Below are 24,194 nucleotides of genomic sequence, written 5' to 3' on the forward strand. Positions count from 1 at the left end.
ACAGGGGACAGGCTCTGAGCTCCCCGTGTCCCTTGGCTGCAGATGTGGACGAGTGTGACGGGAACCACCGGTGCCAGCACGGCTGCCAGAACGTGCTGGGGGGCTACCGCTGCGGCTGCCCCCAGGGCTACGTGCAGCACTACCAGTGGAACCAGTGCGTGGGTGAGTGGGGGGACGTGCCTGGGGGAGCTGTCCCTGCCTGGGGGAGCTGTCCCTGCCTGTAGGGTGCATGCTGTACCTGTGGGGTGTGTCCGGTACCCCGGGGTGTATCCTAGGGGGTGTATCCTGTACCCATGGGGTGTATCCTATGGGGTGTGTCCTGTACCCATGGGGTGTATCCTATGGGGTGTATCCTGTACCCCTGGGGTGTATCCTGTATCCTTGGGGTGTATCCTGTACCCCTGGGGTGTATCCTGTATCTGTGGGGTGTATTCTGTATCCTATGGGGTGTATCCTGTATCTGTGGGGTGTATCCTGTATCCATGGGGTGTATTCTATGGGGTGTATCCTGTACCCCTGGGGTGTATCCTGTATCCGTGGGGTGTATCCTGTATCCATGGGGTGTATCCTGTATCCTATGGGGTGTATCCTATGGGGTGTATCCTGTACCCCTGGGGTGTATCCTGTATCCTATGGGGTGTATCCTATGGGGTGTATCCTGTACCCCTGGGGTGTATCCTGTATCCATGGGGTGTATCCTGTATCTGTGGGGTGTATCCTGTATCCATGGGGTGTATTCTATGGGGTGTATCCTGTACCCCTGGGGTGTATCCTGTATCCATGGGGTGTATCCTGTATCCTATGGGGTGTATCCTATGGGGTGTATCCTGTACCCCTGGGGTGTATCCTGTACCCCTGGGGTGTATCCTGTATCTGTGGGGTGTATCCTGTATCCATGGGGTGTATCCTGTATCCATGGGGTGTATTCTATGGGGTGTATCCTGTACCCCTGGGGTGCATCCCATGGCTCTGTCACCCCATGGCTCCGTGATCCCGTCATTCCATGACTCCGAGCAGACGAGAACGAGTGCTCCAGCCCCTCTGCCTGTGGCTCTGCCTCCTGCTACAACACCCTGGGCAGCTTCAAGTGCGTTTGTCCCTCGGGCTTCGACTTCGACCAGGCCTTCGGGGGCTGCCAGGACGTGGACGAGTGCTCGGCCGGGGGCAGCCCCTGCAGCTACGGCTGCTCCAACACGGACGGGGGGTACCTGTGTGGCTGTCCCGGGGGCTACTTCCGAGCGGGACAGGGGTAAGGAGCGGCCACCGGGGCCTTCCCGGCTTCTCCTCGCCCATCCCCACACCCTGCTGCTCCCAGGGCTGCCAGCAGATGCTCTGTGGATACACCCAGTGCGGGATGGGGATTAATTAATGGGTTAATTAATGAGACCACCTTGCTGCGGTGTCAGGCGCGTCCTGTGCCGGTTCCCAGCCCCACGCGTGACCCTGCGGGTGTTTCCCGCACGGAGAACCCGGGCGTGGTGACGTTCCCTTGGATTCCTGGATCTGAGCTGGCTCTCTCTGCTCCTCTGCCACCAGCCACTGCATTTCTGGCCTGGGATTTGGGAAGGGTCCCTACCTGCCTGCGCCCCAGGAGGAGGATGAGGACAACCTGCTGTCCCCCGAGACCTGCTACGAGTGCAAGATCAACGGGTACCCCAAGAGGGGCCGGCAGCGGCGCAGCGTCAACGGCACAGAGAGACACCAGGTGAGAGATCCAGGGCGTCCTGCAGGAGCTGGATCCCTTCAGGAACAGTGGATCCCATTCCCTCAGCCCAGGCACAGCCAGTGCCTCATCCATATCTGCCCAGGTTTGGCACCTCCAAACCCTTCTTGGGAAGCCAAGGAATAAAGCCCACGTTTCCCATCCCTGGAAATGTCCAAGGCCCGGCTGGACAGGGCTTGGAGCCACCTGGGATAGTGGGAGGTGTCCCAAGGGGCTGGGACAGGATGAGCTTTAAGGTCCCTTTCCACCCAAGCCATTCCATGGTGCTGTTCCTCAGAGGGAGCTCTGTCCAAAACTCTCCCGGGAATTTCAGGAGAGGTCGTTTTAGGGCCTGGAAGGAGAATGGTCCTGAAGCTATTGATCCCCCCCAGGGATGGGGCAAATCAAACCCAGCTGCCCCATCCCTGAGCTTTCCCTGCAATCCCTGAATTCCCGGGATGTCCCTCGGCAGGAGCACGCCGTGAACTTGGCCAGCATGGACGTGGAGGCGCCGCTGTCCATGACGCTGAACCTGTCGGAGCTGGCGCGCAAGGAGCACATCCTGGAGCTGCTGCCGGCCGTGGAGCCGCTGGAGAACCGCGTGCGCTACACCATCGCTCAGGGCAACGAGGAGGGGCTGTTCCGCATCCACCACAGGGAGGGGCTCAGCTTCCTGCACCTGGGCCGCAAGAAAATCCCGCCCGGCACGTACCTGCTGGAGATCGTGAGCGTGGCGCTGCCCCGCCGGAGGGAACTGCACAAACTCGAGGCCGACAACCACCTCGACTACTTGGCAGGGGAGCTGGGCCAGGCACTGAGGATGAAGCTGCAGCTCCAGCTCTACTAAAGCCACGAGAGACCCCCCAGTCCCACCCGACAGCGCAGCCCTGCCCCTCGCCACCCACCCCGGGAACAACGGGATCCGCTCCTGCCACCGCCGGGACAGCCACGGCAAATGTCCCTTGGGATCAGCCACGGGAAATGTCCCTTGGGATCAGCCATGGGAAATGTCCCTTGGGATCAGCCATGGGAAATGTCCCTTGGGATCAGCCACGGGAAATGTCCCTTGGGATCAGCCACGGGAAATGTCCCTTGGGATCAGCCATGGGAAATGTCCCTTGGGATCAGCCATGGGAAATGTCCCTCTGGAATCAGCCATGGGAAATGTCCCTTGGGATCAGCCACGGGAAATGTCCCTTGGGATCAGCCATGGGAAATGTCCCTTGGGATCAGCCACGGGAAATGTCCCTTGGGATCAGCCATGGGAAATGTCCCTTGGGATCAGCCACGGGAATGTCCCTTGGGATCAGCACCCTCTGGGGCTGCTCTGCTCCAGGGGGTGCCTGAGCCAAGCCCACAAGCACAAAGCTCCCGAGAGCCAAAGGTTCCAAGCTCCAGAGGTTCTCCCTTCCCTCTGCTCCCCCCGTCCCCCTTATCCAGGACACTCGGAGCTGGGGAGCCGCCTGTTCTCCAAGGCCACATCCCAGGAAAAGTGAGGGGGGCTGGGGGCAGCCCTGGGGGGAGCTGTGGCTCCGTTGGTGTCCGTGCATCTCCCAACAGCTCCCGCTAATCCTCGGGATGGTGCTGCAGGAGCCATCCCAACTGATCCCAGTTCCCGGGATTGAAGGTGCTCGATTCCCGGGATTGAAGGTGCTCGATTCCCGGGATCAGAGCTGCTCGATTCCCGGGATCAGAGCTGCTCAATTCCCCGGATTAAAGGTGCTCAATTCCCAGGATCAGAGGTGTCAATTCCCAGGATTAAAAATGCTCAGTTCCCGGGATCAGAGGTGCTCAGTTCCCAGGATCAGAGGTGCTCAGTTCCCGGGATCAGAGGTGCCAATTCCCAGGATTAAAGGTGCTCGATTCCCGGGATTAAAGGTGCTCGATTCCCGGGATTAAAGGTGCTCGATTCCCGGGGTTAAAGGTGCTCATTCCCACGGAACTGCCTCATCCCGAGGTGCCCGCGGCTCCCGGGAGCTGCTGCTGGTTCCTGCGTTCTGCACTGTATCCATCCACCCTCCCGTATTTATGGAAAACCACCAAGGGAATGCTCGCTCGGTGTTGTCAGGAGTGCATTTTCCTGTAGCTTTACATTTTTCTGGCGGGGTGGGAATTTCTCCTGGTTCGCTGCCGCCCAGGGGTGGGGGATGTGTGTGTTTACTGTATCGGGGCTCCAGGCAAACTTGAAAACTCTTCAAAGCAGCTCCAGACTCTGGATTTTACAAGAGTCCCAGAGCTTGTGACAGGATGGGTGGCCTGATGTTTGGGATTGTTTTTTTTTTTTGGTTTTTTTTTATTATTATTTTTGGTTTGTTTTTTTTCCAACAGGTGCTTTTTTTTAAAAAAAAAAAAAAACCAAAATCCAAAAAGTATTAATAATAATAATAATAAATTAGCAGAGCTGGGTCTGTGTGTGTGTGTTGAGCCAAAGTCTCAAAGCTCAAGGTTTCCTCTCCTCCTCTCTGGTGTGGTGTTTTGGTTTTTTTTTTATTATTATTTTTTTTTTTTTATATTGCCATTTCTTGCTGGTTGGTTTATTTGGGGGGAAGTGTTGAAACCCCAAACCTGTGCCCCTTGTCCCGCACAGAGAGGTGGCTCTTTGTGGAATTCCTTTTTTGTATCAGAAGCAACGGCAACAATAAAATTATTTTGGGTTAAGTGGGGCTGTGTCTTTGTGTGGGGACAGACGGGGGGGGCAGGACCCACCCAGCTCCAGCCTGGAGCTTCCATGGAGACAGAATTGGGATTGTCCGGCCTGGAGAAGCTGCAGGGAGAGCTCAGAGCCCTCCAGGGCCTGGGCGGGCTCCAGGAGAGCTGGAGAGGGACAAGGGATGGAGGGACAGGACACAGGGAATGGCTCCAAACTGGAACAGGGGAATTTGGGTGGGATATTGGGAGGGGATTCCTGGCTGGGAGGGGCTGGGATGGAATTCCCGGAGCAGCCGTGGATCCCAGGCCGGGCTGGGACAGCGGGGGTGGCCCTGCCATGGCAGGGGGGCACTGCAGGGGCTTGGCCGGGTCGGGCCGGTGCAGTTCGGCACGGATGCTCCTTCCAGGCCGATATTCCCGGTTTTTGGAAGCTCCTCCCGGCTCCCAGCGCAGACGGAGCCCGGTGCCAGCAGAGGGCGGGCGGGACTGCGGCACCCGCGGCCGGGAGAGAGGGGACAGCACCGGGAGAGAGGGGACAGCACCGGGAATGAGAGGGGACAGCACCGGGAGCGGGGACAGCACCGGGAGAGAGAGGGGACAGCACCGGGAGAGAGGGGACAACACCGGGAGAGAGGGGACAACACCGGGAGAGAGAGGGGACAGCACCGGGAGGGAGAGGGGACAGCACCGGGAGGGAGAGGGGACAGCACCGGGAGAGAGGGGACAGCACCGGGAGGGAGAGGGGACAGCACCGGGAGAGAGGGGACAGCACCGGGAGAGAGAGGGGACAGCACCGGGAGAGAGAGGGGACAGCACCGGGAGAGAGAGGGGACAGCACCGGGAGAGAGGGGACAGCACGGGGAATGAGAGGGGACAGCACCGGGAGAGAGGGGACAGCACCGGGAGAGAGAGGGGACAGCACCGGGAGAGAGGGGACAGCACCGGGAGAGAGAGGGGACAGCACCGGGAGAGAGGGGACAGCACCGGGCAGGGGGAAGCCGGAGCTGGGAAATGTCCCGGGAGCAGCTCCGATGTGCCAGCGGGATTTGTGTCCGTGCTGGGACAGGACGAGGCCGGGCTGTGTCCCCGTGGTCACTCCCCAGCTCCTGGCAGGGGCGGCCCCAGCATTTGGGGGGCTCCGGTTCCCGTCCCGGGACGCGACAAAGAGCGGAGCAGGAGCCGGCTGGGGTTGGCACGGTGCGGCTTTATTTCCATGGAGGGGTCGAGGTTCTCCCCCGGGGCTCAAATCCCTTCCTACAAATCCTCCCGCTGCCCTCCGCGGGCTTGGGGAGCCCCCCGGAGCCAGGGGAGCCAGGGAAGGGCCGGACACCCCCGGACACTGCGAGGCCACCCCGGCAGGGCCCGGGATGGCCGCGGGAGCTGCCGAGGAGCCTCTCCCGGGTGTTTTGTGGGGCCCGAGATCCGCGCTGGGGTCCCCAGGAGCGCCCCCGGCTCAGCCCGGCAGGGCCCGGGGGAAGGGGCAGCGCTCGGGGGGCTGCAGCCGCCGCTCCCGCTCGGGGGGCTCGGCACGGGCACACACGAGGAACGAAGCCGGCACTCGGCTGTGAGGAACCCCAGACGGACAGAGCTCAGCTACAGACACACACACACACACACGCACTGCAGCACGGGCAGCACTCCCGGGGGGCGCGGGGGGCAGGAGGGCTCCGAGGGGTCAAAGCTCGGCTCCGGCACCGGGCAGAGCCCGGCCCAGGGGCCCCGCGGGCCCAGGGCAGGTCCCGCCATGCCCCGTCCCGGCCCCTCCCGCCCCTCGCGGTGCCCGGGGGCACGGGGGGCAGCGGGGAGCCCGAGCCTGGCCGGGCCCCGTCCCCCAGCGCCCCGCCAAGAGAACTGAGAAGTGCTTAGAAAAGAGAGAAACGCCTAGAAAACCTCCCCCGGGCCCGGAGCATCCCCGCGGGGCCGCACCGGGGGCGGGCGGGGCTCGGGCTCGCCCCGTGGCCACCTTCAGACCAGGGCGTAATCGAACTGGCCCCGCTCCAAGCCCTCCTTGTGGTCCGTCCAGGAGGACGCGGGCATGCGGCTGTAGGGGTCCAGCAGGATGCGGAAGCAGCGCACCATCAGCATCACCAGGAACACCAGCAGGAAGATGACGAAGGCGAAGACAGTTTTCTGCTCGGCATCCATGCCCGCGGAGCCCGCGGGGTGCTCCACCAGGGATGGCGAGAGCAGTTCATAATCCATGGTGGATGCATCATTCATGGCAGAGGCCGGGGGCTCCAGGGCACGGCGTCTTCGGGGCGGCCAACCTCAGCCTCCCGCTGCGCCCGGGCACCTGGAAAAGCGCCTATTCCATGGCCAAGCCCTCGGGATCGGCTCCTGGCCCGGCCCAGAGCTCCTGCAGGGAGAAGCAGAGAGGGTGAGGGAGGGAGAATTGGCCACGGGGAGAGCAGGGATGGCGAGGGAGGAGGAATCGTGTGTGGGGGAGGCAGAGACGGTGAGGGAGCTGGAATTGGACGTGGAAAAACAGATGGTGAAGGAGAAGGAGCTGGATGTGGGGAAGGGATGATGGCTGGGGAGGAGGAACCGGCCACGAGACGCAGCAAGAGGAGCAGGGAAGGGCGGCAGGTTCACGGGCAATGCTGGAGCTTCTGGCAAGCTCAGGAAGCCACAAGGGTGGGCAGCTCCGGGGGCTGGGCCAGAGGCTGCTCCTCCGACCAGAAATCCCCGGCAATTCCTGGAGACGCCCAGGGCGGTGCTGAGGGACCCTTTGGAATCCCAAATCCCAGATAATTCCCACCAAAAAGGAGCGGTGGGGGCAGAGGGGCTGCTCAGGGCCCCTGGCCCGGGGCTGTGCCGAGATGGACACGGGGACAGGGGGGTGATTCCTGCCGGGAATTCGGAGCAGAGGGAGCGGAACGGGAGCACCCACCTGGCTGTGGCTGCGAGGGGACAGGAGCAGGGACAGGAGCAGGGACAGGAGCAGGGCCAGGCCGTGCCCACACGGCCCCGTCACCGAGGGAGCCTCGCCGGGGTCCGGCTGTCCAGGGCTTGGGAGAGAACAGGGACAGGGTTAGAGGGGCTGGGGGCACTGCCGGGAGCAATTCCCGGGACAGCTCTGCAATTCCCAGCGGCTCTGCAGTGAGGGGAGCTGACCCGGGAATATCCACACCAACATCCTGGGAATATCCACACCATCATCCCGGGAATATCCACACCAACATCCTGGGAATATCCACACCAACATCCCTGGAATATCCACACCAGTATCCCTGGAATATCCACACCATCATCCCTGCAATATCCACACCAACATCCCGGGAATATCCACACCATCCTCCCTGCAATATCCACACCAATATCCCTGGAATATCCACACCAGTATCCCTGGAATATCCACACCAACATCCCTGCAATATCCACACCAACATCCCTGCAATATCCACACCAACATCCCTGGAATATCCACACCAACATCCCGGGAATATCCACACCATCCTCCCTGCAATATCCACACCAATATCCCTGGAATATCCACACCAGTATCCCTGGAATATCCACACCAACATCCCTGCAATATCCACACCAACATCCCTGCAATATCCACACCAACATCCCGGGAATATCCACACCAACATCCCTGCAATATCCACACCATCATCCCTGCAATATCCACACCAACATTCCTGGGAGAACATCCATGACAACCTCCCTGGGAAAACATCCACGTCATCCTCCCTGGGAGAACATCAACACCACCCCCTCAGGAGAACATCCACACCATCCTCCCTGGAATATCCACACCAACATCCCTGGAACATCCACACCATCCTCCCTGGAACATCCACACCAATATCCCTGGAACATCCACACCAACATCCCGGGAATATCCACACCAATATCCCGGGAATATCCACACCATCATCCCTGGAACATCCACACCAACATCCCTGCAATATCCACACCATCCTCCCTGGAATATCCACTCAAATATTCCCTTTCTGCATCCTGGAACCTGAATTCAGGCTCCAGGAAAAAAAGCCCAAAATCTTCCTGGGAGAGCTCAGGAGCATCCCCTGCCCTCCCTGGCAGTGATATCCAGTATCCAATACCCAATACCCAAAATCCAATATCCAATATCCAAAATCCAGTGTCCAATATCCAAAATCCAATATCCAATACCCAATACCCAAAATCCAATATCCAATATCCAAAATCCAGTGTCCAATATCCAAAATCCAATATCCAATACCCAATATCCAAAATCCAATATCCAATATCAAATATCCGTGGGGAAGGGGAAGGCAGAGCAATCCCAAAGTCACCACTGACCCTGTCCCCAAGTGCCACATCCATAAGATTTTCAATCCCTCCAGGAATGGGGGTTCCACGCCTGCCCAGGCAGCTGGGCCAGCCCTTTCCATGGAGGAATTCTTCCAATATCCATCCTCAGCCTCTCCTCGTGGACATCTTGGGTTAAAAATTCCCCTTCCTGGTGCTCAGGACAGCAATAAATCCTGGAGCTGGAGATGCCCAGCTGGCTCAGGGCCCAGGTCTGGGGAGGAACAGGCACAGTCAGGACAAAAGAGAAAAATTCCTGCTCATTTGGAACCCTGGTGTATCTGTATTATTAATATAAATTAGATATTGATATAGTTTATACATTATATTAAATATTGTTTATCCTGGAGTATTCACCATAAAGGATTTATTCCCCTTTGGGATTTGTTGCCTTTTCATCGCTGTGGGAAGAACCAGAACAGGTTCCCAGAGGTGTCCAAGGCTGGGCTGGAGCAGCCTGGGGTGGAGGAATTGGATGGAATTGGATGGAATTGGATGGAATTGGATGGAATTGGATGGAATCGGATGGAATTGGATGGAATTAGATGGAATTGGATGGAATCAGACGAGCTTTGAGGCCTTTCCAGCCCAACCCATTCCATGGCTGCTCTGGATTTCCTGGGAATTTGGTGCAGAGCCCCATCCCTGTGCTCAGGCCCCTCGAAGGAGGCTGCTGTTATTTCAGGAACAGTTGATGGAGTTTTATTAAGATTTTATTCCTGTTCCCTTAGTAACTCAAAAGACACAGGCGAGGAAATTGCTTAATAGGGACAGAGCTCACAAAGGAACAGGATCACTGTCAACAATTCCAGGAGGCTGTGCCCAGGTTTTTCTGGGAATGAGGCACGAATTAAATGTTAATTTGGGCACAGCAAATATCTAATGAGATGCTTATTTAGAACAAAGGAAGGAGTCAGCTCGGAGCCAGGCAGGCTCCGCTGGGATCCAGAGCAGGATCCAGCCGTGGGGTGGAAGGACCTGAAACCTCATCCAGAGCCAACCCCGACACCTCCCCCTGTCCCAGCCCGGCCTCGGGCGCATCCCGGGATCCAGGGGCAGCCACAGCTGCTCTGGGAATTCCATCCCAGCCCCTCCCTCATCCTAAAAAATATCTCCCTCATTTCCACCCCAAATCCCCCCTCTTTTCCCTCGAGACCATTACCCCACCCTCATCTCGCCCATAAGTGAAGCATTGAAAATCTCCCTGGAGCTTTTCCCCATGATTTTTGGTGCCCGAACTCCTCAAAGGTGGGGAAAGGTTGGGGGGTCCCTCCCTGGGGGGGTCCCGGGGGGTCCCTCCCTCCTTCCCTTCACCTCCACAGCGGGTCCCGGTGTCCGAGCCGTGTCCGAGCCGTGTCCAGCGGGGCTGAGGCAGCTCCGAGCCCCTCTGAACCCCCCCGGAGCCGCTGGAATCTCTGCTTTGCCTTTTTCAGTAAATGCTGCTGCTGGGACGGGCCCTGGCAGCCTCTGGAAACATCCAGGGGCTCTGCCAGGGAATCCTGAACTTCCAGCGGGATCAGAGCCCGGAGCAGGGGGGCTGTGCCCCGGTCAGAGCAGGGTGGGGGGCTCCAGGAGGGCACGGAGCTGCTCCCGCTGATCCATGGGAACAAAACCAGGGCTGGGACAATCCCCGCTTCCCTCTCTCCCCTTGCTGGCACCCCTGGAAATCTGCTCCTGCCTGTGCCCCTGCCCCGAGGGCTCCTCCTCTGTCCTGCCCCAGCACAGCCAGGAAGGAACCGAGGTGCTCCCCATGTCAGGAATGCGATCCTCTGGGATCCGCTGGGATCCTCTGGGATCCTCGGGGATCCTCTGGGATCCTCGGGGATCCTCTGGGATCCGCTGGGATCCGCTGGGATCCGCTGGGATCCTCGGGGATACTCTGGGATCCTCGGGGATACTCTGGGATCCTCTGGGATCCTCTGGGATCCGCTGGGGTCCGCTGGGGTCCTCTGGGATCCTCTGGGATCCTCGGGGATCCGCTGGGGTCCTCTGGGATCCTCTGGGATCCTCTGGGATCCTCGGGGATCCGCTGGGATCCGCTGGGATCCTCTGGGATCCTCTGGGATCCGCTGGGGTCTGCTGGGATCCTCTGGGATCCGCTGGGATCCGCTGGGATCCTCGGGGATCCTCGGGGATCCGCTGGGATCCGCTGGGATCTGCTGGGATCCTCGGGGATCCGCTGGGATCCGCTGGGATCCTCTGGGATCCGCTGGGATCCGCTGGGATCCTCTGGGATCCCCTTCCCTGCTATCCCTGCCATGGACAGACCCTTCTTCCCGCACTGTCCGTGCCCGGGGGATGCTGAGCTCCCCCTCCAGCCCTGTGGGACGGGCAAAGGGATCCAGGATCCGGGATCCAGGAGCGATCCTGCCCCGAGCCTCGCCGGGATTCCCTGGATGTCCCCTCGCGTTCCAAACCCCGCTCCAGCTCGGGGCTGGCGGCTCCAGCAGCTCCCGAGCCATGAGGATGCCGTGGGTGGCCTCTCCCAAGCTGGGATCCTGCCTGGATCCAGCGCTTTGGGGCAGATGGATCCAGGGAGATCCAAGCGGATCGGGCCCGCCTGTCCGGGCTGTCCCGTTCGGGAGGGACGGGAGCAGCCCAGGGGGGGAGGCTCAGCCCAGCCCAGCCCAGCCCGGGTGGATTCCCCCAAATCCCAGGCTCCGAGGCCCCCGATGCTCCCGGGGACGCTCTCCCGGAGCCATCGGAGCCCCAGGAGAGGCAATTCCCACCCCAACCCCTCCTGCCCTCTCCAGCCAGCCTGGACACAGCTCCGGAACATTTCCCGGCTCCAGCCCCGAGCCCCCCCAGCCGAGCGGGCCGGGGGTCGCTGGCAGGGCAGCCCCGGCTCTGCTGCCCCGGGATGCGGTACCTGGCTGCCCTGGGATCCCGGCTCCATCCCCGGCCATCCCGGAGCTCCCGGGGAGCGGCCGCCGCTCGCCGCCGCCGGAGCGGGTTCCTATGGCGATGCGGAATCGATTAGAATAAAAGGTGGAGCGCAGCAATTGGAGCCGGGAGAAGTTTCCTGAGGCGCCTGCCTGGGAAAACCGGGAGTGCTCGGGGCTGGGGGGGCTGAGCTGCGCCCCCCGGCGCGGCTCCTCATCCCTGTGCTCCCAAAAAAAACCCCTCCCATCCTCCGGGAAGCATCTGCATCCCATAAACCTCCCCAAATCCCTGGGCAGCTTCACCTGTGCCCCCCAAATCCCCCCTGATCCCCGGGCAGCTCCTGCACCCCGGGATCCCCAAATCCCCCCCGATCCCCGGGCAGCTCCTGCACCCCTGGATCCAGGACTGTCCGTGTCTGTCCAGGGATGCTCCAGGATTCCCTGGCAGGGACCAGGACGGGCCCCAGGGACACACGGGGGTCACAGCTGGCAGCACCCGGGCCCCTTCCCACCCCAGGATTCTCCAGTGCCCCTTTCCCACAGGGAAAATTCCTTGGAAACACTTGGGAAGAGCCACGGGTTTTGCAGCTCGGTTCTGATGGAATTGGGGTTTCTGGGAGGTGCCCAGGGGAGTTTTCCACACTCCAGCAGCGCCGGGAACGCTCGGTGCCCGGGGCACAGGGCAGCCTCAGCAGGGGCAAATTAAAATTGCTTTGCTCATCCTCCCTGGCAGGCCTGGGAGGGAATGGATGAACAATTCCTGAAGGTCTGGAATGAGCCTGGGGTGGCTGCCCTGGCAGTTCCCAGAGTTCCTCTGGAGAAATCCATCCTCTGTCCCTGTCCCCAAATCCCAAATGTGGCCACAGGGTCCCTCAATGCCTCCCCACACATCCATCATCCATCATCCATGGATTCCATCCATCCATCCATCCATCCATCATCCATCATCCATCCATCATCCATCATCCATCCATCCATCATCCATCCATCCATCATCCATCCATCATCCATCCATCATCCATCATCCATCCATCCATCCATCCATCCATCCATCATCCATCCATCATCCATCATCCATCATCCATCATCCATCATCCATCATCCATCCATCCATCATCCATCCATCCATCATCCATCATCCATCCATCATCCATCCATCATCCATCATCCATCATCCATGGATTCCTCATCCATCCATCCATCATCCATCCATCATCCATCATCCATCATCCATCCATCATCCATCCATCATCCATCCATCCATCATCCATCCATCATCCATCCATCCATCCATCCATCCATCCATCCATCATCCATCCATCCATCCATCCATCATCCATCATCCACAATTCAAGTTTCATTTTGAGGTTTTTGTCTCACAATCCCCCTGCCTGTCCCGAGGTCCCAGGGTCGGAGCCGCTGCCTGTGGGATTTGCTGTGTGGAGATTCCCGCTCTGCCCTTGGACGGCTCTCAGGGCTGGAAGAGATCCTGGTGCTCAGATTTTTCCTCTTCCAGCACAAAAAGCCGGCTGCTCCTGGGGGAGCTCGGGACACCCTGAGGCACAGGGACAGCTCCAGCACTCAGGAATATCAATCCCAGCCTCAGGGCAGGGATTTGGAGCTGCAGCCTCACAGGAACCGGGGTTTGGGGGATGCTGAAGGGATTCCAGATGGAGACAGGAAGGGAGCTGGTTCCTCCTGGATAATGAAATGAGCCCTGCACTTTGGGGAGAGGAAAATCCGAGTGTTCCTGTAATCAGAAGTCCCTTCCCTGTGAAGTGCCATAAATCCCCGGCAGGATCTGAGCCCTTTTCGGTGCTGACAAAGGGATCTGCACTATCAGCAGCGGCTGCTCCGGGTACAGCCCTGTGGCACCGAGTGACTGTTCCCGCTTGGAGGACAATCCCACACTTGGCTGCTCCAGTTCCAGGAGAAAAACGTTGCCCGTGGCTGGGGGAAAACCATTTGTGATCCCTGCGGGTTCCAGCCAGGGAAGGCTGGATTTAACTGCTGGTGGAAATGGAAGAAAATCACCTTGGACTTACAGGAGGAGAAATTCCTGTGGGGAAGGTGGACAGGCCTTGGGACAGGCTGGATCCCCTCTCCTGCAGGGGATGTGGCACTTGGGGACAGGGGTGGCCTTGGCAGTGCTGGGAACGGCTGGGCTCCGTGTTCTTGGGGGTTTTATCCAGCCCTAATAATTCCATGATTATTCTGGATGACACCCCCGGAACCCCCCTGGTGTGGGGCAGGGACAGCCCCCGGCCCTTCCCGGGGAGCCCCGAGGGGGAGACCCTGCCCTTCCCCTGGGGCTCATCCCAACATTTCCCCGTGCCTGGAGACACCGAGGGGAGGGAAGAGAGGGGAGGGGAGTGTCCCTGTCCCTGTCCCTGTCCCTGTCCCTGTCCTTGTCCCTGTCCCTGTCCCTGTCCCTGTCCTGTCCTTTCCAGGCTCCCCTGCTCAAGCAGAGAATTCAGCTCTCCTGGACAGGTGAGGGATGTTTCACACCTGAGCTCTTCCCTGGTGCCTGCAGGGGCTGGGAGCTCTCCCTGCGCAGAATCCCGGCCCCAGCAGCTTCCCTGCAGGGCTGAGGAGAGGGGAGGAGGGGAATCCTGATCCTCTGGGGGCTCCAAGGAGGAAAGGGAAAGAGGTCCTGGAGCAGGAATTCCCAGGGTCGGGAGGAATCCCGAATTTCCAGGGAGCCCTGAGGTCTCCCCAGGCAGGAATCGGGAGCTGCAGACAATCGACTTCCCAACCAAATTCCCGGTTTTCCATCAAAACCAGACCTTCCCGACACCAGAACCAGGGGAATGCCGGGGCCAGTCCTTGCTGGCTGCAGGGACAGCTCTGGGGACACGGGGACACCGGGAGGCTCCAGAGCCACAAACATCCCCTGATCCCGCTTTCCTTGCCATGGATGGACAACAGGAATTTCCCAATCCCTGTCCCCTCCTCCTGCCACCCCCAGCCCCGCTCCAGCGCCCAGGGAGGAGCAGCCCAGGCTCCCAAAATGGATTTTGATGCCGGCCCAGGTGACCCGGAGGCCCCGAGCCACAAATCGTGTTTCCACTTCCAGTGGGACGCATCCATCTGCTCCATAACTCCTGCAGAGAACCCCTGGGTAACGAGGAGCATCCCACGGGACGGCTCTTCCTGAAAGAATTTGTCACCGTCCATAAATTGCTGCGAGATTTATCCCTGCCAGCCCTGAAACTGCACACAAAGTAATGGGATTTGTCCAAAGCCTTTAACGGGCTGTTCCCCTTGATTTAAAGGCTGTTGAAGTGTCTTTATTTTCTTAGCACATTATTAATTCACATTCTGGCTCCGAGATGCCTCCAGAGCCGGCGATTTGGGAATGAGAGCAGGAAAGGGCAGCTGGAAGGGCTTAGGCAGCGAAAAATCAGCTCAGGGTAACTCCAGGCTGGGAATAAGCAAAGGTTACCCGTGCCTGGAGTTCTTCATGGAATGGCCACGCTCAGCTCGGAGCTCCCAGGGCTCTGCACACAAATGTGGGAATTATTCCCTGTCCTCAGCCCTTGGAATTGCAATCCCAGCTCCAAGGCTGGGGCAGCACTCCCTGAGACTCCGGGAAATGTCAGCTCCAGGTGGGGACAGCTCCCGAGAGCTGCCGGCTCCAGGATCCATCCCTGGGGATCGAAACCTGGGGAAGGCTCAGCCCGGCGCCGCTCCCAGTTCATCCCAGATCCAGATCCTGACCCTTCCCAGCGCCGCTCCCAGTTCATCCCAGATCCAGATCCTGACATTTCCCAGCGCCGCTCCCAGTTCATCCCAGATCCAGATCCTGACCCTTTCCCAGCACCATTCCCATCTCATCCCAGCACCATTCCCAGCTCATCCCAGCGCCGCTCCCAGTTCATCCCAGCGCCGCTCCCGTCTCATCCCGGTGCCGCTCCCGTCTCATCCCGGTGCCGCTCCCGTCTCATCCCGGTGCCTCTCCCGTCTCATCCCGGTGCCTCTCCCGTCTCATCCCGGTGCCGCTCCCGTCTCATCCCGGTGCCGCTCCCGACCCTTCCCTCGCTCTCCCAGCCGTGGCTCCCGGTTCCCGTTTCCATGGCACCGGGATGTCCCCGCGCTCCCCCCGTTCCCCACAAGGCTCCGGCTCCCCGCTCCCGGTGGTCCCGAGCCCGGCTCCGGTCCCGGCTGGTACCGGGCTGGGATCGCTGCGGTTCCCGCACCGGAGGGAGTTTTTTCCCTGCTGGAATCCCCGATTCGCATTCTCCATTTCAACGGCATCACCTCCCGGGTTTATCTGGGAATCTGTTCCAGGACCAGCCCGATTTAAACCGATTTAAAGGCTCTGGCTGCGGCCTGGGCGCTCCCAGGACCAGAGCTGGGGGAAATCGCTTCCAGAATCATGGAATGGTTTGGCTTGGAAGGACCTCAAAACCCATCCGTGGGCACGGACACCTCCCACTGTCCCCAGACCCCTCCAGCCTGGCCTTGGACACTCCCAGGGCTGGACAATCCAAGAAGAAATTCTCCCAAATATCCACTTTAAACTCCCCCGGCACAACTCGGGGTCGTTCTCTCTTGTCCTGTTGTTCCCTGGGAGCAGCTCCCGATTTCCTCCTGTCAGGAATTGTGCAATATTTATAAACACAGCCCCATTCCCTTGTCCGAACGCCCAAATCCAGCCCCAAAAGCACCCGGACATTCCAAACCCCCCCATCCAAAGCCTGGCTCAGCCTGGGAAGGGGGACAGGGATCAAACCCCGGCTTTTCCCACCTCTGCTGCCTCATTTTGTGTTAATTTTCATTTTCCCTGGGTTTTATGAGCCAATAAAAGAGGGCGGGGCAGCACCAGGCTCCCCCCAGCACAAATCCAGAGATAAATTTACAGAAAAACAGCCTGGGAAACAGGGAGGGCGTTTCTGCTGTGTGCAAACAAGCCCAGAAATGCTGAGTAATTCCTGGAGCATGGGAAGCGATCATTACTTTTAATTACCAATTAAATGACTCGGTAATTTCTCGCATTCAAGCAGCAATGGAACTGCAAACAATGCCAGGCAAATCGGGTCTTTAGCATTTAATTACCGGGCTCTGCCATGAATTATTGAGCAAATGGGCAAAGACTCCGCTCCGGAGAACTCCGGTGCTGCAATTGAGGGATTTTGGATCATTCCTGGTCGGAGTTTGGAGCTCTCCACGTGCACCGAGAGCCGAGGCTTTGTGCGGATCCGAATTCCCCCAAAATAATCGGGGCTGGGAACGCACAAGGGCGGGATCGGCAATCCCAGATTGTCCGGTTTGGTCACAGAACCGCGGGATGCTCTGGGTGGGAAGGGGCTTTGAGCCCCCCGGGCTGGGAATGCGGCCGGGGCTGGGAAGGGAACAGTCCCGAATGTTCCTGGGCTCTGGAAAGGTCCCCGAGTTCGGGAGCGGCGCTGGATGCACAGAGCTCCTGCTCTCCAGGCGAGGGTCCCAGCCCTGCTCCCGCTCCCCGAGCTCCCTCCTGCAGGGAATGATCCCATCTATCCATCCCGACCGGGACAGCCGCGGCTCCAGCCCGGCCCCAGCGGCTCCTGCCGGGCGCGGGAGGGGAGGGAAGGGAAGGGCAGCTCCGTGGGGAGCGTTTTAGCCTGGAGAACGTCCCTGCATCCCTCATTCCTCCTATCCCTGGATCCCTCCATCCTTCATTCCCTACATCCCTCCTTCCATCCCTGCATCCCTCGTTCCCTCCATCCCTGCATCCCTCATTCCTTCTATCCCTGGATCCCTCATTCCTTCTGTCCCTGGATCCCTCATTCCTTCCATCCCTCATTCCCTCCATCCCTCATTCCTTCCATCCCTGCATCCCTCATTCCTCCTATCCCTGCATCCTTCCATCCCTGGATCCCTCCTTCCTTCCATCCCTCCTTCCATCCCTGCATCCCTGGCTCCCTCATTCCCTCCTTCCCTGCATTCCCAGGCCCCACAGGGGAGCTGAGGGACCCCCAGCAGCACCCCCAGAGCAGAGCCGAGCTGCTCCTGCTCCTCCTTTCCCCGCTCCTCCTCCTCCTCCCGCAGTGCCAAAGCCTCTCCCTGGCTGAGATGAGCTGATAAAAATGCAGATCGATGGCAGGGCCAGGGCTCAGCTCCCGGGAATCGATGCCGTTCCCCTGCTGCGAACTCCCAGTGATTTTACCCGGCCCCGGCGGGCTCAGGGCTGCAGAAGCCGGGGGATCCCGTTCCTGCTTCCCTCAGGGAAGGTCCCGACCAAACCTGATCCTCGGGCAGCTGGAGGAAAGCGGCACGGGAAGGAACTGGGAGCTGCTGGTGGATGAGAGGCTGCCCTGAGCTCCTTGAGGCTCCCCAAATCCAGACTCTGCTCCAGGGATGGGCTGGGGGTGGACAGGACTGGGGAAACCAGGAATGGCCACAGACCCAGCAGGACCCAAATCCCGGCAGGACCCAAATCCCGGCAGGTCCCTCTGGCCCATCCCCATCTCTCCCCAAAGGCTCCTCCGTGGCTTCCCCAGGGCCAGCAGTGGCTGGCTGTGACCCACACGGGACAGAACCTGCCCAGAAGCGGATCCCAGATCCTCTCACTCCACTGCTGGAGCCCTTCCCGTGCCCGCTCCCGCCGTGCCAGGCAGGGATGGGCAGGGGGACAGGATTGTCCTGCCCGGGGTCCGTGCCAGGATCCCGCCTGTCCCCGCCCTGTGCCAGGACATTTTGTGCCATCCCAGCGCCAGGCGCTCTCCATCGCCGCCTGCTCCGTGTCCCCGGCGTGCCCCGGCGGAGAGAGGCATTCCTGGAAGCACCTTGGCAGCCGAGCCGGGCGGCGGCTCCCGGCCTTGGCTCCTCTGCCCCGGCTGCAATCCCAGCCCGGGGACAGCGGGCCCGAGCGCGGCGCCGCCAGGGCAGGACAGGAGTTCCCGTGGGGACAAGGTTCCCTGGCTGCTGCTCTCAGGGAATGTTCCCGATCCCCCTGTCCCGCACAGCTCCGGAGAATCCGCGTCTTTATTCCAACCCCTGCCCCTGGAGCAGCTCCAGTTCCAGCCCCCTCCTTTCCCGGAGGAGCCTTGGGCGCATCCCACGCGCTCCCGAGCTGGAAAGAAGAGGATGCCATGGATGGAGCAGCTCCATGGACCCAGCAGAGCGCGGCTGCCGGAGCGCTCCTTGCACAGAGCATCCCCCGCTTCTCCCGTTCCCCTGCACCCATCCCGATCCTCGCTGGAACGCTCCAAGCTGCCAATTCCTGGCTCCGTCCAGGTGTTCCCTACCCCGCGATCCTCGGGAAGGCTCAAGCAGCCGCTGGGCCCATCCCCAGCTGTGGCCCGGCTCCGGATCCCGGCGCGGATGCTCCAGGCAGGGATGAGGGAACCAAAGGAGTTCTGGTTACAAAACACGAGCCCTTGGAGCAGGGAAGGGAATTTGGCCGGCACCGCTCACCCTTCCAGGCCTTAATCCCTTCGTTAGCTCAGCCCGGCGCAATTAAAGACAAACTCGCAGCCCTGCAATGCAGAGGGGCTGCGGGAGATCCCGGGAATTCAGGCGCCGGAGCCTCCGGGCTGAGGAGCCCTTCCCACCCCGGGCCGATCCAAGGATTTTCCAGCTGAATTCCAAGAGCTCTCCCACCCCCGAGGATCCCCCGGGCCGGGAGCCCAAGGATGGCGAGGTTGGGATGGCAAAGCCACCTCTGCGGGAATTGTGGGGTCATGGAACGGGCTGGGAGGGACCGCGGGGTCAGCCCAGGCTGCTCCAAACCCCTCCAGAGCCCATTCCAGGCTGGAAGAGCGTCCAGCAAACCCTTCCCTGCCTCTCTGGGAGCTCCCAGGGGTTTGTTCCTCTCTGTGACCCCGAGCTCAGGGATCTCTGCTCCAAAGCATTCCCATGAACTGGGGAATCCCAGCAGAAGCCAAATGTGCTTCCAAAGAAAGGTTTGGATTCCAAAAATCCCCCCTGAAGGAGGTTCTGCCTGGGTGGTTGGGATGTGGACACCTGGTGGGCACCAAGCCCTGCCAGGACAGGAAGGGAAGGCCACACGAGGGCTTGGGAGGATGTGAAAATCCATGGATACCCCTGTGCTGCCAGACCCTGGGAGCTCCCCGGTCTGCACCTCAGCCACGTCCCAGCAGCATCCTGCCCTTCCCACAGCCTGGATCCTCCAGCCAGGCCTGGTGTGGAATGGTCTGGTGGGTTCCTCCCTCGGGAATCCCCGGTGCTTTTCCAGACAGGCCTTGGGAAGGCAGATCCAGCACCAGGCAAGGCTGGAATGGGAATGGAAATGGGCAGGATCTGTCCCACCAGCCAGGCACCACTGGGATCAACAATTCCAGACCCGCTCCAGGTCCCTGTTTGGATTCCCACAGCTCCTCCCTGCAGGTTCCAGCTCCTTCTTCCAGGAACAGCCTCCAGCTCTTCTTTAAATCCCGTTTTCCATCCCCGGCCCCGGAGCAGCGCGATCCCGCATTTCCCTCGCCATCCACGGGTATTCCTTTGATCCCGGGTTTAGCGCCCGGCCCGGGCAGCAGCCGCAGCCCAAAGCCCTGAAATTCCTCCAGGGAGCTCGGATCCATCGTCTGGACTTTGCCGGGAATGTTTGGAGCCAGAGCAGCCCCGGGCTCCTGCCGGCCCGCGGAACGAGCGGCTGCTCCCAAAGCTCGGGGTTCGCTGGAACCTGGAAATTCCAGAGAGTTCAGAGCCACGAGCCCGAGGGTGGCACCTGCTCCTGTCACCGCATCTGTCACCCCTCCTGTCACCCCTCCTGTCACCGCATCTGTCACCGCTCCTGTCACCCCTTCTGTGTCACCCCTCCTGTGTCACCCCTCCTGTGTCACCCCTCATGTGTCACCCCTCCTGTGTCACCCCTCCTGTGTCACCCCTCCTGTGTCACCCCTCCTGTCACCCCTCCTGTGTCACCCCTCCTGTGTCACCCCTCCTGTGTCACCCCTCCTGTCACCGCATCTGTCACCCCTCCTGTCACCGCATCTGTCACCCCTCATGTGTCACCCATCCTGTGTCACCCCTCCTGTAACCCCTCATGTGTCACCCCTCCTGTGTCACCCCTCCTCTGTCACCCCTCCTCTGTCACCGCATCTGTCACCCCTCCTGTGTCACCCCTCCTGTCACCGCATCTGTCACCCCTCCTGTCACCCCTCCTGTCACCCCTCCTCTGTCACCCCTCCTCTGTCACCCCCCCTGTCACCCCTCATGTGTCACCGCTCCTGTCACCCCTTCTGTGTCACCCCTCATGTGTCACCCCTCATGTGTCACCGCTCCTGTGTCACCGCTCCTGTGTCACCGCTCCTGTGTCACCCCTCCTCTGTCACCCCTCCTCTGTCACCCCTCCTCTGTCACCCCTCCTCTGTCACCCCTCCTGTCACCCCTCCTGTGTCACCCCTCCTGTGTCACCCCTCCTGTCACCCCTCCTGTGTCACCGCTCCTGTCACCCCTCCTGTGTCACCGCTCCTGTCACCCCTCCTGTGTCACCGCTCCTGTCACCGCTCCTGTCACCCGGGGGAGGTGCGGAGCTGCCGAGCCCCGGCTGCCGCTCCAAGCTCCGGCTGTTCCTGCGGCCGCCCACGGTCCTGCTGCTGCTCCCGGCCCGGCAGGGGCTGGGCACGGCCCGCTCGGCCCCGCTGAGCCCCGGGAACGCTGCCCCGGCCCCGCGGGGAACGGGAGCAGCTTTCCCCGGCACCGGGGGAGCCGCGGGGGCACCGGGGGAGCCGCGGGGGCACCGGGGGAGCCCGGCCGGGGCCACCTGCAACAGGTGGACGGCGCCTTGGGGACAGCAGGCGCTGCTGGGTGGCCCTGGAGCTGTCCCAGATGGTGGAATCAGGGAATTGTTTACATGGGAAAAGCGCCGCCAGCATCATGGAGCCCGTTGCCAGCGCTGTCCCCTGTCCCCAAGTGCCACAAGGACACGGCTGTAGATCCCTGCAGGGATGGGGACCCCCAGGGCTCTGTGGCAGAGCCTCAACAGCTCTGCTCTGGAGAAATCCTCCCGATGTCCATCCCAAAGCCCGGCCGGCACAGCCTGAGGCCCTGTCCTCGCGTCCCTTCCATCCTTCCCCGGGGGGATTTGCAGCTCGGGGGTTCAGCCCCGCCACTCCCAGATCTCAGCGATGATCCCGCCTCTCTCCCTTCCCCTCCTGACGCCGGAGCCGTGGGGAGAGACCCCGAGCACATTCCCGGGGCTGCTCAGGGAAAACCAGAGCCTCACCCGGAGATCCGGGCAGTGCCGGGGGCAGCTGGGGCTGCCGCGGACAAGAGGACAGACCCTGCTCCCTCCGCCAGGAAAAGCATTCCCAGCTCCTGTCCCACGCACGGCCCTGCCCAGGGTGCCCTGCTCGGCTCGGGGCGCGTTCCTGGCCAGCAGCAGCAGCCGGGGGGAGGCAGAACCCCCGGGAACGGCAGGGGAGGGGATGGCGGCGCGTCCTGGGCAGCCCCAAAGCGCCGCCAGTCCCACAGCTGGCACTGCTGGAGCTTCATCTCGTGTTCACCACGAGGCTCTGCAGCAAACGCTGCCTCCAGCGAGCCCCGGGTTCCCGGTGCCACGGGCAGGGCTCCCCGGCACTCCCGGAGAGCTCCCGCAGCTCCAGCTCCTCCCGAGGGGGCTGAGAGTGAAACGCGCCCGGCTCCTCCGGGGGGCGGCTCCGTGGCTCAGCCCCTTTGTCCCGGGGCTCTGCGGGATCCCCCCGGCTCCAGCAGGGACCAGGCAGCTCCGTTTCATCCCAAAGTTTCCCGCAGCCGCCCTCCCCCGTCTCCCAGACACCCCCAAAGCCGCTCAGCCCTTGGGGGTTTCGGCAGCCGCCCCTTTGCTCCCGACAGCAGAACCCCAAAACAGCAGCTTTGCAGCAGCAGCAGCAATTCCTTGTTTTCCCCAAAATGCCCATCCCAGATTTTATCTAACAGCGATGTTTCTTCCAGAATTCCCCTTTTCCCCCTCTCCCCCTCTCCCCCGGCTGTCACAGACCCCCGGGCGCGCCCCGACCCCGGGGATACCGCACCCCTCCGGGCCCCCCATCCCCGCAGGGACCCACCCGGGGCGGGGGCAGCCGGCACCGGGATCGGGATCGGCACCGGGAACGGCCCCGGGAGCGGCACCGGGATCGGGAACGGCACCGGGATCGGCACCGGGATCGGCCCCGGGATCGGGATCGGCACCGGGATCGGGAACGGCACCGGGAGCGGAATCAGCACCGGGATCGGGAACGGCCCCGGGAGCGGCCCCGGGATCGGAGTCCCCCCGCATCCCGCACCGCCCCTGCGGAGCCGCGGGCGGGCGGTGCCCGGTGCAGCCCCGGGGCTCCACCACCAAACTTTCCCGGTTCCCCCCGGTTCCCCCCGGTTCTCCCCGGTTCCTCCCCGCTCACCTGCGCTCCGGGCGGCGGGCGGGGGCCGCGCCCGCCCCGCCGCTCCCCGAGCCCATCCGGACCGGCCCCGCTCCCGGTCCCGCTGCCGTTCCCGGCCGCTCCACGGCGCAGCCCTCCCGGCCCGGGGAGCGGAGCCGCCGCCGGCGCTTGCGGGGCCGGGGTTTGAATTCCTCCGAGCGGCCCTGATTGGGCTGCGGAAGGGGGGGGGAGCTGCGAGCGGGGGGGCGGAGTGAGGATCCGGGCTGGGGAGGGCGGGGGGCGTGGAGGGAGCGCTGGGGGTGCGGGGATGCGGAGGGCGTGGAGGGATGCGGGGGATGAGAGGGACGGGGGATGCGGGAGATGGAGGATGCGGGGGTGTGGTACCCGGCGTGGGGGGGATGCAGCGGCTCGGAGGAGGCGGGAGGGGGTGGGAAGCGTGCGGGGGCTGCGGGGGGATGGGATAACGAGGGGATGCGGGAAGGGGTGCGGGATGTGGCGCCGGGGGGATGCGGGACGAGGCGGTACCCGGGGGGGATTTAGGGATGTGGGATCCTGGGGGATTTTAGGGATGTCGGACCTGGGGGTGCGGGGGCTGCGCTGTCCTGGGGACGATGCCGAGGATTGTGAGGGGTCACACGGGGAGGTGACAGCACAGGGACCCTGGGAGCGGGGACAGGGGGCTGCAGTGGGTGTGGTCCTGCAGGAGGACCCTGGGGATGCAGGGAGGAGCAGAGCCACGGGAATTCTGTGAAAATAGGGGATTGGAGGGCCAAGGTGGCTGCAGGGGCATCCACGGGAGTGGCCCTGGGGATGTGGGGGACAGGAGCGGCCGTGGGGGTGTCGGGAAGGGGACACAGCCTTGGAGCAGCCCCGTGCTGGGACAGGCAGGAGGGATCCAGGCCCCACGGGATATTTTCCAAGATCCTTTCCAAATGCCAGCTTGGAATTCCAACCTTGCTGCTGCTTGTGCTCATCCCGTCCTGCCGAGGGTCCCTGGGACGGGCTGACAGCAGGGACAGGACGGTGGTGATGGAGCTGCTGCTCCTCTCCAGCAGAGCATCCCTGCAGCCGAGCACAGCCCTGCTGCTGCACCATTCCTGCTGGATTCCTGCTGGATCCCTGCTGGATTCCTGCTGGATTCCTGCTGGATTCCTGCTGGATCCCTGCTGGATCCCTGCTGGATTCCTGCTGGATCCCTCTGGAGCGCTGCCTTCCCGCACGCCCGGGGCAGAGCGCAGGGTGACCGTGTTCCCCCTCCAGCCTTGTCCCTCCCCAGCTCTCCCCGAGCCCCTTCAGGCTCTGAGCTCGCCCTGGATCCTTCCCTTCTCCACCCCCGGAGCTCCCAGCGCGGCTCCAGGG

At 61.8% G+C, this 24,194-nt stretch overlaps 2 protein-coding genes across 7 annotated transcripts in view; one reads left to right on the top strand and one right to left on the bottom strand.

The window, feature by feature from the left end:
• Positions 1–4,360, top strand: part of FBN3 (fibrillin 3) — a 72,600-nt gene extending 68,240 nt beyond the window's left edge. For both annotated transcript variants that reach the window (XM_086862641.1, XM_086862640.1), the window contains 4 exons: positions 43–162; positions 1,018–1,249; positions 1,537–1,705; positions 2,175–4,360. In XM_086862641.1, the coding sequence (XP_086718767.1) occupies positions 43–162; positions 1,018–1,249; positions 1,537–1,705; positions 2,175–2,549 (896 nt within the window). In that variant the 3' untranslated portion in view covers positions 2,550–4,360. The remainder of the gene's footprint in view (positions 1–42; positions 163–1,017; positions 1,250–1,536; positions 1,706–2,174) is intronic.
• A 1,175-nt stretch (positions 4,361–5,535) lies between these two features.
• Positions 5,536–23,054, bottom strand: CTXN1 (cortexin 1). 5 transcript variants are annotated; one of them, XR_015279137.1, is made up of 4 exons: positions 9,965–10,528; positions 8,642–8,864; positions 7,242–7,359; positions 6,567–6,707 (listed from the first exon to the last, which is right to left on the bottom strand). XR_015279137.1 is itself a non-coding variant. In XM_086862523.1 (3 exons), the coding sequence occupies exon 3, from the start codon at positions 6,569–6,571 to the stop codon at positions 6,317–6,319; it is 255 nt and encodes an 84-aa protein (XP_086718649.1). In that variant the 5' UTR covers positions 6,572–6,707; positions 7,242–7,359; positions 22,857–23,054; the 3' UTR covers positions 5,536–6,316. The 5 variants fall into 5 exon arrangements, 2 of the variants coding, with proteins under 2 accessions (XP_086718649.1, XP_086718650.1); XM_086862523.1 differs by lacking the exons at positions 8,642–8,864; positions 9,965–10,528 and adding an exon at positions 22,857–23,054 and having other exon boundaries at positions 5,536–6,707; XM_086862524.1 differs by lacking the exon at positions 8,642–8,864 and having other exon boundaries at positions 5,536–6,707; positions 9,965–10,426.
• Between the last annotated feature and the right edge of the window lie 1,140 nt (positions 23,055–24,194).

This window comes from Cyanistes caeruleus, chromosome 25 (genome assembly GCF_971803275.1).
Source record: "Cyanistes caeruleus chromosome 25, bCyaCae1.hap1.1, whole genome shotgun sequence".
Lineage (NCBI taxonomy): Eukaryota > Metazoa > Chordata > Aves > Passeriformes > Paridae > Cyanistes > Cyanistes caeruleus.